Below are 15,676 nucleotides of genomic sequence, written 5' to 3' on the forward strand. Positions count from 1 at the left end.
CAGGGCCAATATGGACAAGAGGAACATTTGCAGTGACTCTTTTCACTGTCATATGGGCATGTGAGTAAAGATCTTTTAATATAATATGAGGTATGATTAAACCATATCACATGATCCTTTGATTTAGCTGGAGGATATTTACAAGGTGCATATCAAGGACATTTGACCATGTACCATACTGTATGCACACAGATTTATATAAAACCCATTTATTTTTTATTTATATTGTATTTCAATTGGGCTTTAGCATTACTTGACTTATTTCTGCACATATATTACACATATATTTGAGTGTGCACAATCAATTTATATAGTTTAGGTGTTGTATGTATGTTAAATGTATTTAATGTAAACTGATTTTTGATGTCATATTTTTATTTATTTTATTTCATTCAGGTAGTTCCTTATCTGATGTATCCGTATCTAGACCATGTTATATTTTATTCTGAAGGATTTCGCGTTTGAAGTTTCTATTTTGAAGGGGTGTTACTGCCGGCGGAAGTGGTGGATGTGTGTGGCTGCTTGTCTGTTCTGATCCACTAGCCGGCCAAACTTTCGTTTTTTCCTGGTAAACTTAGTGATTATGGCGACGTTTTTCGGTGAAGTTTTGTCGGTGTATTCTCGGGCCGTGGATGAAGATGAAGAGGAGCTCGATGAAAATGAAGAAGACGAAGAAATCCGCAGACAGCTGGAGGAAAAGAGGTAAATAACGTTAGCCAGCTAGCATGGAGACAGCAAGCAAGAAAGCATGAAAATATTAGATCAACGTTGGCTAAGAAACGTAAGGTAGTTTCATGAAATTAAGTGAACTTGATTTGAAATGGCTTTTTAGACGTAAAACTGTATGTGTTTTCAAATTTTGTTTGTAATGTTACGATACGTTGATATAACTTAACTAACGTTAGCATCTCACGGTGGCTCTAGCTAACATGACACATGACATTTCAGTAACGTTAACAGTGTAACAGCCACTCCCCCCTCCCTATCTGACACTAGTAAGCATATAACAAATATAATTACACTAGCAAATAATACTCTGTGACACCAGCTGATGTAACACACTATAATGTAGTTATAGATATAAACATTATTTGGCTTTCAGCAGACAGTAAGGCAAGGTGGCTTCATTTATATAGCACATTTCAGCAACAATGCAATTTAAAGTGCTTTACAGTCAACATTAAAGAGCAGTTAGATACGATTAAAAGCCTGTATTAAAGAGAATATAACCACAGCTCAAATTTAATTAAAAAAAAAAGTATAAAATACAAGAATTAAAGTTACGGTGCAGTGTAAAAAGTACAGTACAATGCAACAAGTTAACAATATATATAAAGTGTCACCCACCAGCTTAACAGAACGTTTCAATGTCATGTATTTATGGTGGAGGATGAGGTGGAGTCTCACAGCCTGAGGAAAGAAATGAAGGCATGTACACTATTTATTAGAACACCCATCTAAGCCAATGTAGCCTAAACAGTCCTGCATGAAGGTTAACATTTTCAGGTTTATTTTAAACTGTTTTAGAAAGATGTTGATTATATATGTACGTAGTATTTAAGTGTTCGACTTTTTTCTGAGGTGGGGGGGAGGGGGTTGAGATACTTATTTTCATACAATCAAGTATCAAAAACTGAGGAGGACACGCTGTTGGATGCTGTCCTCTTCTCCTACTCTTTCTTCAATTCCTGACGAATCTCTCTCTTTCTCTCCCAGTGACCCTGTCTTTATGATTGAGCAACACTGGTTGAAGCCTGAAAATATTGTAAACAAATTAGGGCTGGGCGATATGGACCAAAAGTCATATCCCGATATATTTTGGCTGAATATCAATATACGATATATATCCCGATATTTTTTCCGCAAAGTGAGAGCAAATGTTCAGTCAAAGCCAAAATCAAATATGACATGTCACATGTAGTTTCATAGAAACAGTTGCAAAATCAAATAAATAATAAACCGGTTTCTTCACCTGGTTCATGATTAAATGCTCAGCTGTTCAAATAACAATAAAATGTAAACCTAAATACTGTATAACAGGAGTACCTTTTTTGAAATCAAAGCTCCATATTTGTGATTCGTTCCAAAGGTCAATTAAGCTTTTGATATTAATATAATCTACTTTGTTCAAAATGTAATGCCTCATGCCTGTAAGCCTAGGTTTATAGTCCCATTCTTCCACTTGATACTGCTTCCACTTAAGTAAACTAAAAGATGAACTATCGACTACAAAACAAAGAAACTAATTAATGTGTTAATACAAAGAATATTTATTATGATCGGTTCACAGATCTGAGTCCAAACGGAAACTTCACCCTTCTGAACTAAGAGTTTCTGCTTCAAGGTGAAGTTTAAAACAGACTGAAATGTCCAGGCTCATTCCTCCACTATTTATTTCTGTATGTATTTATGCGTTACATGTCATTTTAACGGGCACTGAGCTCCAGATCCTGCAGCTGCAGACGGTCTCTGCTGCCCGCTGTAGCTTCTCTCCGTCCGCCTGCCTGCCGCAAACTTAGTGGAACTTTCCGCCGATATATCGACATACAGGTCGTCCTGGACTACGTGTAAGATCCTACCGATCACCACTCTGTCTTTGGCTGGTCCGATTTGGATCAGCGGGGACCCGGCGCAGCAGCGAGGCAAAGCTGTGTTTTTCCCGGGGAAGAGACGCTGCGGCCGGCCACGGAGCTCTCCGCCTCCCGCTGCCGCCGGGAGCTCAGATTGCTGGTCGGGCGGCATACATAATCATAAAACACATTGTCACCTGTTAAATGTTATTCATTGCGGTTTGTTCTTTTCATTTCCTCTATCGAACATAATTAAGCAGTACAAAAGTCCGGCATCTTTAGCGTTGATCTGAATGCTTCGGACCCCTGTTCCAAGATGGCGGCGGTTTTGACGTATGTTTAGAACTTCAAGGCGACATCTGTGTATATATCTATGGGAGCAAGGATCACATTTGAACTATATCGATATATGCGATATGGTCTAATTCCATATCTCATTTAAAAATATATCGATATATTTTTTATATCGATATATCGCCCAGCCCTAAAACAAATTAATAACATAACTAACTACAATGGTCGGACTGTTCAGCTCTGTTTCAGACTGATACCTCCGGTTCAGGCTGGTCCTCATCCTCAACACGTGCCTTTTTCAGTGCAAGAGTAAAAAAATTACATAACGTTATATATAATAAGTTTATTTGATTCACAGCTGCTACATTGAGTGACAATCCAACTGCATTTTAATGGAAACTTGCGACTAGTTAACTTTGTAAAGCAGGCGCAATCGCTTGTTTGCTGAGAGTCGGGTCGGGACTCCAGCGTTAACACACTGACAACATTGTATTCAGAATATAACATATTTTAATAGCACTTTTAATGTGTGATTGTGTAAAGGTGTTCACGAGGTACCAACATTTCGTGAATTTCGCCAGCCGTCTTCTCCTGTCGTGTGTGTGTGTGTGTGTGTGTGTGTGTGTGTGTGTGTGTGTGTGTGTGTGTGTGTGTGTGTGTGTGTGTGTGTGTGTGTGTGTGTGTGTGTGTGTGTGTGTGTGTGTGTGTGTGTGTGTGTGTGAGAGACAGAAAGACGGAGGAGAGCAGGGAACGGAAATACAGCTGAACAAAGCTGTGTGTTTTTAAATAGCGTTAAAAAAAAGTTTAATAATGAAACGCAATGTGCGGTGGCAGGCCACCATCGCCACGAAAACGGTGTGGGAAACACTGCAAGCTTACCTTAAAACAGGTGTTTCTTTCAGTTTTACCTTAAGGCCGTCATCATGGCAGCAGATATTGGTGCATTGATTACTGGTGCATATTTCCACATAAAGTTACATTGAATTACAGACCAAAAGTCAACCTGGGGTTTATGGAACCTGGGTTGCACGGTTGATAATCCATCTTTGACTACAGATGTCAAATACATGTTAAAAAAAATAGAGTAAGTGGCCAGGTTGGCTCAGTGGGTAGAGCAGGCGCACATATACTTAGAGGTTAATGCCTCGACACAGAGGTCCAGGGTTAGAATCCGACCTGTGATGATTTCCTGCATGTCTTCCCCCCCCCCCTCTCTCCCCTTTCTCACCTAGCTGTCCTGTCCATTAAAGGCGGAAAAGCCCAAAAAATTATCTTTAAATAAAATGGGGTAAAAAGGACAGTATTTCCATCTGAAATGTTGTGGACTAGAAGTACAAAGTAGCATAAAATTAACAAGTACAATACCTCAAAATTGCTCTAAGTACAGTACTTGAGCAAATTGAATACACTTGTTAGGAGATGGTGTTCTGGTTATTGTAGCCATGGATTAAATGAATTTGAATAGACACATACTGTGTTAATAATAAAGCATGAGGAAAACTTGAGAAATAAACCCATTCAAATGTTGGTTGAAATCTGCCCACATCGAAATACTTGATTTTATGGAACTAATGGTGGTTACTTGCGGGTACCTGCATCCCCGGTGGAACTTAATAAAAGTCCGCAAATATTTAGTTGTACACTCTTTCCCACAACTGTTCCTACTTCTCTAACCTATGTCACTTTTTCATCAGGGAGGTTAATCTGCACTGGAGCCCTGAAGTCTCAGAGTCGCTGAAGTCCGGAAACAAGTTGCAGTGTTCAGACTTCATCCTTGCTGTGGGCCACAACGCTGCCAGTAAGTGTATGCTCCGTTACCTGTGATGAGCTTGTAGTGGAAGTTTCCTTTGCAGCAGGGGGAAGAGTTTTCAGAGTTTAGTAAATTGAAACAAATAAGACAGTCTGAGACTAGAACCAAGTTGAGTTTTTGTATTTTATTAAAAAAGATATATTTGCAAATATAGGATCAACATGATTTCACAAAAGGCCTCAGCCCAGTGTGGAGTCAGTTTCTCAAATGAGTGAACAGAAACACCAGGCTTATATACATCTTCAGAGTGACAGCACACACGCACTTGGCTTAGTATGACGCTACAATTTTGACAGGCAATCTGATACACGTGAAGACAATCAGAGAAATACAAGAGACATCTTGGAGTCATCTCACCTCCTCCTCCCTGTATGACTTTCACCCCCCCGTTACATCTTAACTGGCATGGGAAAACATGAGATAGTTTTGGGGTGACTTTGTACCTTTATCGGTTCAGGCTAACAGTGCTCACATAATGTTCCAGACTGCATGTCTCACAAAGTTAGAATCAAAATCTACCTGTGGGAAATGAGATAAACTCTTTCAGCATTTGTGAAAGAAGTAAAGTACGAATTAAACATAAAAATATAAGGAATTGTGCTTAAATGTAATTTTTCCATTACATTCCACCCTTTTGATTACAACCTAATCACAATACACAAATTACTTTAGTGATTACATATTTTTTTGCAAATAGCGTCTTCCATGTCTTCTATTGTCAGAGGTTGCTAGCACTTGACAAATCGTTGTAAACAATCTTTACCGTGTGTGTGTGTGTGTGTGTGTGTGTGTGTGTGTGTGTGTGTGTGTGTGTGTGTGTGTGTGTGTGTGTGTGTGTGTGTGTGTGTGTGTGTGTGTGTGTGTGTGTGTGTGTGTGTGTGTGTGTGTCTTGGTTGTTTTGAGCCTCTGTTGTTTTGAGCCTCTGTAAGAAGGAGCATTTAAACACACTGCTTTTCAAAGTTTGATCTATGTCATCATTGATTCAAAAATATTGTTACATTGGGGTTAGTCAATTAAACAAGGTTCATACAGATAGTTATAGTAAACATTTTCTGTTACCACCAATATTCCATTAAAAATATGTACTTAAGGTTCTGTCAATCAATTAATTGATTTAGCAACTAATCATTTCAGTTGGACTTGTAGGACTATATATTGGTCGGGCAGTTTGATGACAATAAAACATTATATTTCATAAACATATGTTTTGTGTACAAAAATCCTAATTCTTTTTAACCCTAATATGTCAGATTACAAATAGCATCTGTAAGCATTTGACAAAATTCTGATATTAACTTTTTTGTCTTTGAAATCCAAATGAGTTATTCCTAAAAATGACATAATTTGTCTTTGAAATCAAAAACCAACTGTTTGTTTATCACCTATATGACATAAGAAAGATTTTATTTAGCCCCCAGTGGGGAAATTATTGTTATAAATTCCCTCAGATAAAAGCAAGAAGTAGGTCAAATATAATTGACTTCCGATTGAGTGTAACTGTTAAATTTAACTCCTATACAATCCATCAATAGGAAACCTATTATCCTAATTCAAAAGTACTTTTAGCTCTCTGGTACCAGCAGGAACTGGCCTGAAAGGCAACTTCTTGTTTTTTCTAAACTTTTAGGCATTTGAGTCAATTCAAGTTTTTTATGTTGGTGTGCTGAAAGCTCAGAGACACAAGGCCTTGTGTCAGACTCCTCCTCGCTGGACACGCCTGCTGTAACCTGAGCCAGTCTCTCATAGACTGGCATCCAGTGCACTTCTCTCTAAAGCTCTTGTTTCCTCTAAGCTTTTCCTGACTGAATTGTTATCCCTTCTATTTATAAAGTATATTATATATTATTATCTTTATGGTATAAAAGTATTATCTTTTACTGTTTATAAGAGTTATCTTTAACTTATATTTTACTTTTCGTGTAAACATATAAATATGAGAGTAAATATTAAATGAATGTGTATACCATTGTCTCAGTACATTACTCATAATGTACATCATTAAGCAGTCACATCAACATTAAACATTTTCATTCAGATATTTAGTCTTAATCATATCTCCAAGTTGTTGATACATTTAATCATCATGGTTTCAAACCCCATCTCAGCACTTACACAACTTACACAACTTACACAGGTCACCAGGAAAGATGCAGCAAGTGCAAAAGACTAGAAAAAAACAAATTAAGGTATTCCCCTTTTCAAACCAAGTTTCTAGGAAGTCTTGAATGGATCATTTATGCCTGTATTTACCCCAAAATAGTTTCCAGATGTTTTATGTCAGACTTTACCTAAAGCCAAAGTTATTTCTATCAAATTTTCATCAATCCAATTCAGATTCGAACAATGAAACGTACTTTAAACATTTCCTGACACACCAACTGAATACTTATCTTAAAACTGCAGCTGGAGGGGGAGCGAGATGGACGCGACTGACACAAATGAGGCGCCGTGTGGCACAAAACAGAACTCCAACAAGCATTATTTGTTCTTTTATCAATATTATCACTTGGAGTGAATATCAATAATTATAAAATCGCATTTCTTTCCCTTATGCTGGTTTAACTCTATAAAATCCATACAAATTGTGCTAAAACGGAAACACTGGTTTTGTAACTATTCTCTTTTAGATTACTTTAAAGGTTGTGTTTCTGCAAATAGTGAAAGTCAATTAAAAACAAAACTAAATTTTCTTTAGAGTAGTTTTTAAATTTAAAAAAATTATGTGAACACCCTATTTATTAAACACCTTATTTATTATTGCTACTATCCCTTCTATTTGAGGCATGACAAGCTCATGACTCAAAAATGCAGCACATATAAATAATCTGTTCAGTGGTTTAGCCATTAACACTGTCCTGTGTTACACAGCAAAACCTCTTTAAAAGCAACAAGAAGTTCAATGAATCATTCTTTAAAAGAAAACCATTCAACAAAGTGTTTTCAACGTCAACATCAATTAATCTAGTTTTAACCTATTTGTGATATAGCAAATCAAAATGCAAACAAAGTCTTTAGTGCAGTTTTACTGAAAAAAGAAGAAAAACAAAAACTCACTAGAATACAATATTAAATTAACTGTTTTCAGACCGAAATCTAACCTGTATTGGTTTCAATATAACCAATAAAATAAGTATTAAACAAAAATGATGTTGTTTATTTTCTTTTTATCTTTAGTTTGCAACCCAAAGTTATACTACTCGCTGTCTGGTAGTTCTAAAAATCATTACGAATTAAAGTTTTTAGGCCTATAGAACAAACCTAAGTACTTGTAATTTGACCTCTATTTATCCAATCTTTTACCTGATATGGGAAACATATCACCTTCTGTAATTAATGACAAAAACTATATCAAAATCATTGCTGAACCATTTACTGTACATGCATACATGTTGCTATGCAGCTCTGCAACACCATTGTTTCTCTCTGTCAGCTGGTGTGTGGAGAAGAAAATCAGGGTTAAGAACAGTGCATCTGTTAGAGTGACATTTTGCAATCTAATAGAGTAGTAATATCTAAGGTACCTGGCCACAGAGAGTTTTATTCTGTTCCCACAAAATGTGTGACACAGAATGTGGAACAGGGCGTATTTAATGCTTTGAGTGGCAGAATCAAGTTTAGCAGAGAAATTTGCAACCGGACGGAGTTTTGTCGCCGTGGTGTTGCAGCAACACAGAGCCACGCAGCTCTTGTGCTTATCAACGGTCTGCATAAACTGTTTTTAGGGATCTGGCAGTCCCAGCGTCGGGGAAGCCAGTTTCATATTCACAAACGCTTCATTAGCTCTGGCAGCAAAAAGTCTTACAGTGACCTCAGGAACGTGTACAGGCATTTTTACGTGACAGGCTCAAGTAAAAAATCCTAATCATTAACACTAAACTGAAAAAGCTGCTATTCTGTTCATTTTACATGAAAACAGCACTGTACCAAAAAACACTCTCGAGGAAGTCAGAGGCAGGGCTGATTACAGACGCCGCATCAGTGAGGTCATTTTAGCCACACTGTGATTAACAAATGTGGTTTTGTTAGATTCATCATTATGAGAAATTCTCAATCCATCAGGTGTTGAGGTTAAGCCAATGTTAAAAGTGTACATTAAATCACTACCTGAGCAAAATAAGTGGACATAAATCAGACACCAAAAAAAAGTTTTAATTTTAAAATTTAATATAAATAAAAGCAACTTTACAGCTTCAACATTTGTTTTGCAGTGTTGGTGCTTATGATTATTAAATCTAAAGATGGCTCTATTCCATTCAGTTTGTCAGTAAACCTGCAAGATGTAAATGTAATGCTGCAAGCCATTAACGTAGAAGGGCTACATCTACCGATTATTTTCATTACCTATTAACCTGCTGATTATTTTCTCAATTAATTGATGGATCGTTTTGTCTATAAAATGTCAGTGAAAAATGTGAATTGTGTTTGATGAATCACAAGATGTCTTCAACTTGCTTGTTTTATATTTTTTACAGTCTATGGTTTGTCTGACTAACGGTGCCAATCCCCAAACATGTTCAGTTTACCGTCCCGTACGCTAAATTAAAGCAGAAAATCCTCAGTTGTTTATTGATTTTCTGTCGATGAACTAGTCCATTCTTTGTTTCGTCTCTAATCGATAGAAGTTAGACCTGTCCCAATGTCTGCTGTGAGAAAAGTCTCTAATTTGTATGCAGGTCTGTCTTACACGTGAGCTGTTGTTGAATGCTGAGAGGATCTATCTCCACAGGGTTTCTGTCAGTGTACGTTCTCACCTCTGAAAACTGGGACGCAGTGGGACATGCATCCGTGTGGAACGAGAGGAGCCGGGCAGCAACTGGGATAACCAGCGAGGAGGAGACGGCTTGTGTTTTCTACAGAAAAAAGGACAACCCATCAGTGAGTGACACACTGAGCAAAACGGCATGTGTGTGCTATGTGATTAAAGCCTCCGAAAGCACCTGAGCTTTGTAAACTCAAAAATAATCGTTTAATTTCATGAGTTTGCTCCTGATCTTTTATGAAATGAGTTTGTTTAAATTCTTGTGTATTATAGAAGAGCACGTTATAACGGCTGTGCCCAGTTCATTGTCGATCTACGAACAGGAGAAAAACCTGAATGAATTGGGACAATGTAGGGAATGCAGATGCCTCGATTGACAATAGAAATTCATCATAGAAACAATAATAAAGCCGTTTATATAACTGCATGAATCCAACTCTATTTCAGTCCCAATTCGGTTTTATCTCACGTCATGTCGTAACTGATCTGTTACAGCAGCGTTTGCGCCGTAATGCATTTCAAGAAATAAAACACGAAACCCCACTTCAGTTGCCAAAAGTTGGAAAGTAGGCCATGACACACAGGATTAATGAGCCCTGGTAATCCTCCGTCTCTTCCATAAACTGTCAGAATACGGAGTTATAACCGACCAGGCTGATGCGTGGACAGGCGTGTGTGTGGTTTCTTTCGATCAGCCTGGTGTCGTTTTCACATGATTTTAATTAAGATAAAGATGGTGAACGATTGTGTGTGAAGCGTCAGATTTATCACGTGTCTCTGTTCTGCCGCCTTCAGACGGCTGCAGGGATTTAATGAGCCGAAGGAGAAAACTTTCATACAGTGGAAAGCAGCTGTGAATAACAGATACTGCAACAGTCCCCCATTAATTCATAAATCACTAAATCAATTTACTGAAATTCTTGTTATGACAACCTTAAAGGTGCCCTGCCACACAAAACCGTTTTTACTTGTATTTTTTGAAATATGTTAGGTCCATATGTGTTTGAACTGCTACCTCCTCTGTCAGCTCTAGCCACTGAAAAGAAATAAGCGGAGAAATCAGACCACTTACAAAAGCTGGTCAGTCTGACGTGGTGTTGCCTGAGTTCATTACTATTCATTACTATTCATGAGCTCGCCTAGTTGCGCTGGGTAAAGGATGCTGATAGCCAGGCTCTCATTGGCTAGCTGTTAGCCAGTCAGAGTCAAGCAGCTTAGCTCGTTGAATATTAATGAGAACTGGCACAAATCGAGCTGAGTCTTCCTACAGGCTTTCTATACCACGCTAGAATGGCTTGAAACAAGGTAACCAAGGCATTTTGGTAGAACTTCAGACATTACAAAGTAATGAAATACGTGTGGCAGGGCACCTTTAATATTAAATGATGATTAAAGTGAATCTATAGGTTGGGGAGTTTTGTTTTTTTAAATATTTTTGGGCATTTTTACCTGTATTGACAACAGAGACTAAGAAGGTGACCCAGTTGGACACGAAGGGGGGTGCTTAATTTGACTAGACGAATCGACTAATCATTGCAGCTCTGTATGATATAGAGCTGCGCTGATTAGTCGAGTAGTCGTTTAAAAGAAAATTAATCGGCAAATATTTAGAAAATTGATTTATTGTTTTAAGTCAAGCGAAATTGACAAACGTTGATGGGTTTTAGATTAATTGCCGTGACGTCACCTTGTGCTTTTCCGTATTGTAATCTGCGTTTTTCAGTTTTCTGATGTTATGTAGAGAGAACAATTCATCAAGAAAGTAATCTGCTGATGAATCAATGCATAATAATCAATGATTGCAGCCCTAGTATGATACGTCAACTACCCACCAGGACACCACGCAGGCTGGAGAGTGTTTAATTAGGGCTGCAACAACGAATCGATAAAATTCGATTGCTAAAAAAGTTGGCAAAGAATTTCATTATCGATTCGTTGTGTCACGCAACTATTACGCCACTCAGTAGCAGAGATTAAAAAAAAATTGAGTTGCGCGGAGCGAAAGAAAAGAAAAAAAGCGCAGAGCGGGGGTAGAGGAAATACGGAGAGAGAGCGGAGAGACCCGTAACGTTTTTCTGAAACACTCGGCGGAGGCAGAGACATCAGTACGACCCAAGTCATCCAAGGTGTGGGAGCATTTCACACTAAATAAATCAAAAACGTGTTAATTGCAAGATAAGCAAAAGCGACACGGCATGGCACGGGCGCACCACGGTGATGAGTCAGCACCTAAAACATAAACATGTTGGAGTCCTTGATGAGGAGGAAGGGAGTTCAACAGCAGGGTAAAGTCACTACACTATCCTACTTCTGTTCCGGTCTGAAGGGAGGAACGTACCGTCCCTCCAGTAGCTCTTCTGGTGCTGCTGTTTACTCGTTATCCAGCTGACTAGCATGACAAGCTAGCGTTAGCTCGGTAATAACAGTAATAAAGTAGGTGTGGTATAGTTTGCAAGACTAAAGACACGGTTTTATTCACTCGCCTTTTTTGGCCCATTCATTTTTCAATCTGTTGTCATGTATATATTATGTGCTTTGTCCCATATCAGTTATTGTTGACAAATATATTAGTGTGTGGTGTATAAATGAACTTAACTTGCACTTACTACAATGATGGTAATAATTTAATGAATAAGTGTGTGTCTCTGCGTGTCAGTCTGTGTGTATCTGTATCTGCTATTTGGGTTACTTACCTTTACACAACTATTAATTAAAACAACAAGTATGTATGTATACTGAGTCGATATAAATGAATGTTTTTTTTTTTTTTTTTTATCTGATTCATCGATTCAGCGAAAAAATAATCAACAGATTAATCGATTATTAAAATAATCGTTAGTTGCAGCCCTATGTTTAATGACTATTGTTTATTTACGTTTATAAGCATTGCATTTACTCCAAGTAATACATTTGCCTGTGTTGACAGAATCACTAAATTGCCGGCGGAGTGACTTTTCTCCAGACGTAATTATTAGACGCCTATCTTCAGACCCAATTTCCACCAAAATACAACCAGTCTCTTTGTGCTGCCTCATTTAAAAGGAATGCGTCTCCACTACCTTTTGAGCGATTTGCACATGAAAATAAAACACAGACAGACAAAACGAACTTCCCGGCCAGGAAAAGACCAAACTGATCAAAAAATTGTCTCTGTATTTGTTTTTTCTTTTTTAATTTGTCATCCATCAGTATAATCAGTCCTTCCTGTCTTTGAGTTAGACTTGTACATTTCAGACAAGTTTGTCTCGAATCCACAAATGATGCATAAAATATCTCTTGCTTTCCTTTCCCTGAAGGTTTTGATATGTCAAGTGACCTGCTACATTGCGGAAGACCAGCTTTTTCAGTGGACGGAAAAGGTACGTTTATACAGCAATGCAAACGGACAGCAGAGTTACCGCCATGACAGGTTGGTTTTCTTACATTCATGAAGCACAATAGTGTAGAAACAGAAGATTACATTATTGGAGTATGTCAGCTCAAAGTCTATTGGTCAAGGAGCACACAACACCATTATAACACACATAGATTTATTGTTTTATACATAATTACAGGTTACAATATTTATTTGTCTACCGGTCCACTTACCAGTTGCGGTTCTACATTGAATTACACCCTGGGTGATAAAAAACAAACCCAATACAAACACAAACTTTCTGCACATACACAAAATACACATCTGCAGTTATATTTTATTATAACATTTGTTGTCATGACATGAAAAGACCAAAGCTGTCTCTTAATACTGTCCAACATTCCTAAGGCCATTTATTTCTACTGAAAACGTCTTGAACATCTTTAACATGCGTATAGGATGTGTGTTGGCGGCCTGGGGGTTAAAGAAATTTCAGTCAGTCTTAAAACAATTTGTAGTAAATGAATGCACCTTGACTTACATATTTACATGCACTGTAGCTACCTGTAGTATGTACAGTATGACCTGTGTACTATTAGCTAATCACTTCCTAACAACATGCTGCTCATTGATGTGTTTTTAACAAGATGTTGCTCATTGATGTGTTTTTGGAGGAAGAAGATTTATCAGGCTGTGCTTTGGGTCTTTTAATGGGATTTATTGATTAAAAAAATACAGACCATCACCAGCCTTAACCTTTAATCGATGAGAAGTTTTTTAAAGACAGAAAATACAGATTACTTTGTTGCTGCATTAGGACATCACAATCACTATATTTGACTACAATATCCCTAAAAGCATGTTTTAGGTGTATTTATATCAATATGGGGGTAATACTCAGGTGTAAACTTGTATATAAATTATGTGAAAATGTACCCCAGCACATACAGTAATGCTATGCGACGTCACAAACTGGACACATCAGATTACAGTGGTCAAAGTCAAACAGGCAGGTATTTTTCAGGGTGATATACACAATAAAGGTGATGCTGTGTTGGGCTGACTGTGTGTTTCTCTGTCTCTTGCAGGTTTTCGACTGTCTGCAGCACAGAGAGCTGAATGTGACTGTGCTGTCAGACAGCTCTGTGGCTGAGTACAAGACGGCAGACTATCTGTGCTGTAGCTCTGCTCCCTTCCTGCGCTCTCTCCACACCGGTGCTTTCAGTGGTCAGCCTGTCTGCCAGTCACTGGAGCAACCCAACATAGTTACTGGGCTTCCAGCTGCAGGTACTACTATTTTATTTATTTTATTTTTTACACTTCTAGTTTCTCTAATTCTTGTGTCATAAACTTGCATTCCCTGGGGTCCACTGGCCAGGCTTTTTTTCTTGTCCTCTCTCCCATTTTTTAAACACAACAACACTTTAAAGCTGCACAACTTGGCTTTCCTTCTTTAGTAGAGTAATGCCTCTTGAGATTTGGAAAAGGGCAGCTTTCTTCTTGCAGATTAGAAGGGAGGCATTTGCATTAAACCTCTCTTAAAACTCTCTGTGCTCCAGGTCGACCTTTCTTTTTTTAAGCTTTTGAACTTCACAAGCAGAAGTCCCAAATACCATGTGAGGACCTTAAGAGCTGCGATTCCTCTTCAAGTTTCTTATGCTTGCTGATGGACTCCGTAGTCTTCTTCTTTCCAGTAACGCACATCGACTGTAGCAAAGACATTAGACTGACCTTCTTCTCACTTTGATCCCCGCTCTTTATGAATTAGTGAACCAAAATGCTGCGACTGCACAGCAGTAGTCTTGAAAGCGACCTAATGTTACCTAGATGTAAATTTAAGAGTGTAAATCATGATACGGGTGACTCTTATTTACCCCTTGTGTGATATAAATCCAGCTTTTGCCAGATTTTATTCTTTACTCTTCGCAAAGTGTCCTTGAGCGAGGCACTGAATCCAAAATTGCTCCTGATGTGTGTATATGTGGAGTTGGGAGGAGGGGGGGGGGGAGACTGGGAACTGTAAGTCACTTTGGACAAAAGCATCTGCCAACTGAATGAAATGTAATGCCATTAGTGCTCCTCTCCACTCACTGAGCTCACATAGTCTTTTTGCTGCTAGTGCACTTAAAGACTTTGAAAGTCCAAACAAAGAGACGGATCAACACTCAGGACCTCGAGTCAAACTGTCTAGTCTTCAGTTCTGATTGTTTCAGTCTTCTTCTTTTGTGCCCTTTCATAAGTGCTGAACCATTGCGAGGTCCACCGCATCGCCACTGTTGTTTACCAGTGTTACAGTGATGTCACTGGCCCCGACTCTGTCACCATGGAGACCTACAAGCCTGCACTAACCAAGCTCAGCAAGTCAATACAGGTGAGCTGCTTTTTACATCTGAGGTTGCTCGCCCGAAAGGTCAGAGTACGACTTAATGCATCTGAAGTGCTTCCCTGTTCTCCCTTTTTAACATCTTTCATCTTTTTCTTTTATTTTCCTCCTCAGTTGGACCCGGCTCCGAGCACAGACGTCCTCCGCAAGTTTGTCAGAACCACCAACATTCAGAGTAATCTTTATATCTGACGATGTCCATGTTGCACACATTTAATTATATTGTCCTTTAGTAAAAAAGTCATTTTTTTTTTAAATAAAGAAATTAAGTAAACAAAGCTGAAAGTTTAATGATTTACTGAATTCATATTGTCAATAAGGGGTGTCATTAGTTGCTAAAGAGTGGGGAGTTGTAATCCGGATTTGGTCATTTTGGTGTTCAAATTTATGAATGAATCAAATGCATTCTAGAAGGAAGCCACAATCACAGTGTGCTTGCATCGTACATATCTCCGTAAATCTCTTCCTTCTTTTCACTACGAAGATATTTCCTTCATTTTGCATT

At 38.3% G+C, this 15,676-nt stretch overlaps 1 protein-coding gene across 1 annotated transcript; it reads left to right on the plus strand.

Moving 5' to 3' along the window:
• The first annotated feature begins 459 nt into the window (after nucleotides 1–459).
• psmg1 (proteasome (prosome, macropain) assembly chaperone 1) lies at nucleotides 460–15,449 on the plus strand. Its single transcript, XM_028594459.1, has 7 exons — nucleotides 460–702; nucleotides 4,559–4,662; nucleotides 9,401–9,549; nucleotides 12,730–12,792; nucleotides 13,877–14,075; nucleotides 15,029–15,159; nucleotides 15,286–15,449. The coding sequence occupies exons 1-7, from the start codon at nucleotides 584–586 to the stop codon at nucleotides 15,361–15,363; spliced, it is 843 nt and encodes a 280-aa protein (XP_028450260.1). The 5' UTR covers nucleotides 460–583; the 3' UTR covers nucleotides 15,364–15,449.
• Nucleotides 15,450–15,676: the final 227 nt, after the last annotated feature.

This window comes from Perca flavescens, chromosome 13 (genome assembly GCF_004354835.1).
Source record: "Perca flavescens isolate YP-PL-M2 chromosome 13, PFLA_1.0, whole genome shotgun sequence".
Classification (NCBI taxonomy): domain Eukaryota; kingdom Metazoa; phylum Chordata; class Actinopteri; order Perciformes; family Percidae; genus Perca; species Perca flavescens.

Bases quoted from the DNA above. Each gene is read 5' to 3' on its own strand.
- psmg1 (XM_028594459.1), top strand. From the start codon at position 584: ATGGCGACGTTTTTCGGTGAAGTTTTGTCGGTGTATTCTCGGGCCGTG. The intron at 12,793-13,876 runs GTACGTTTATAC...TGTCTCTTGCAG, and splicing joins TTTTTCAGTGGACGGAAAAG to GTTTTCGACTGTCTGCAGCA. The intron at 15,160-15,285 runs GTGAGCTGCTTT...TTTCCTCCTCAG, and splicing joins AGCTCAGCAAGTCAATACAG to TTGGACCCGGCTCCGAGCAC.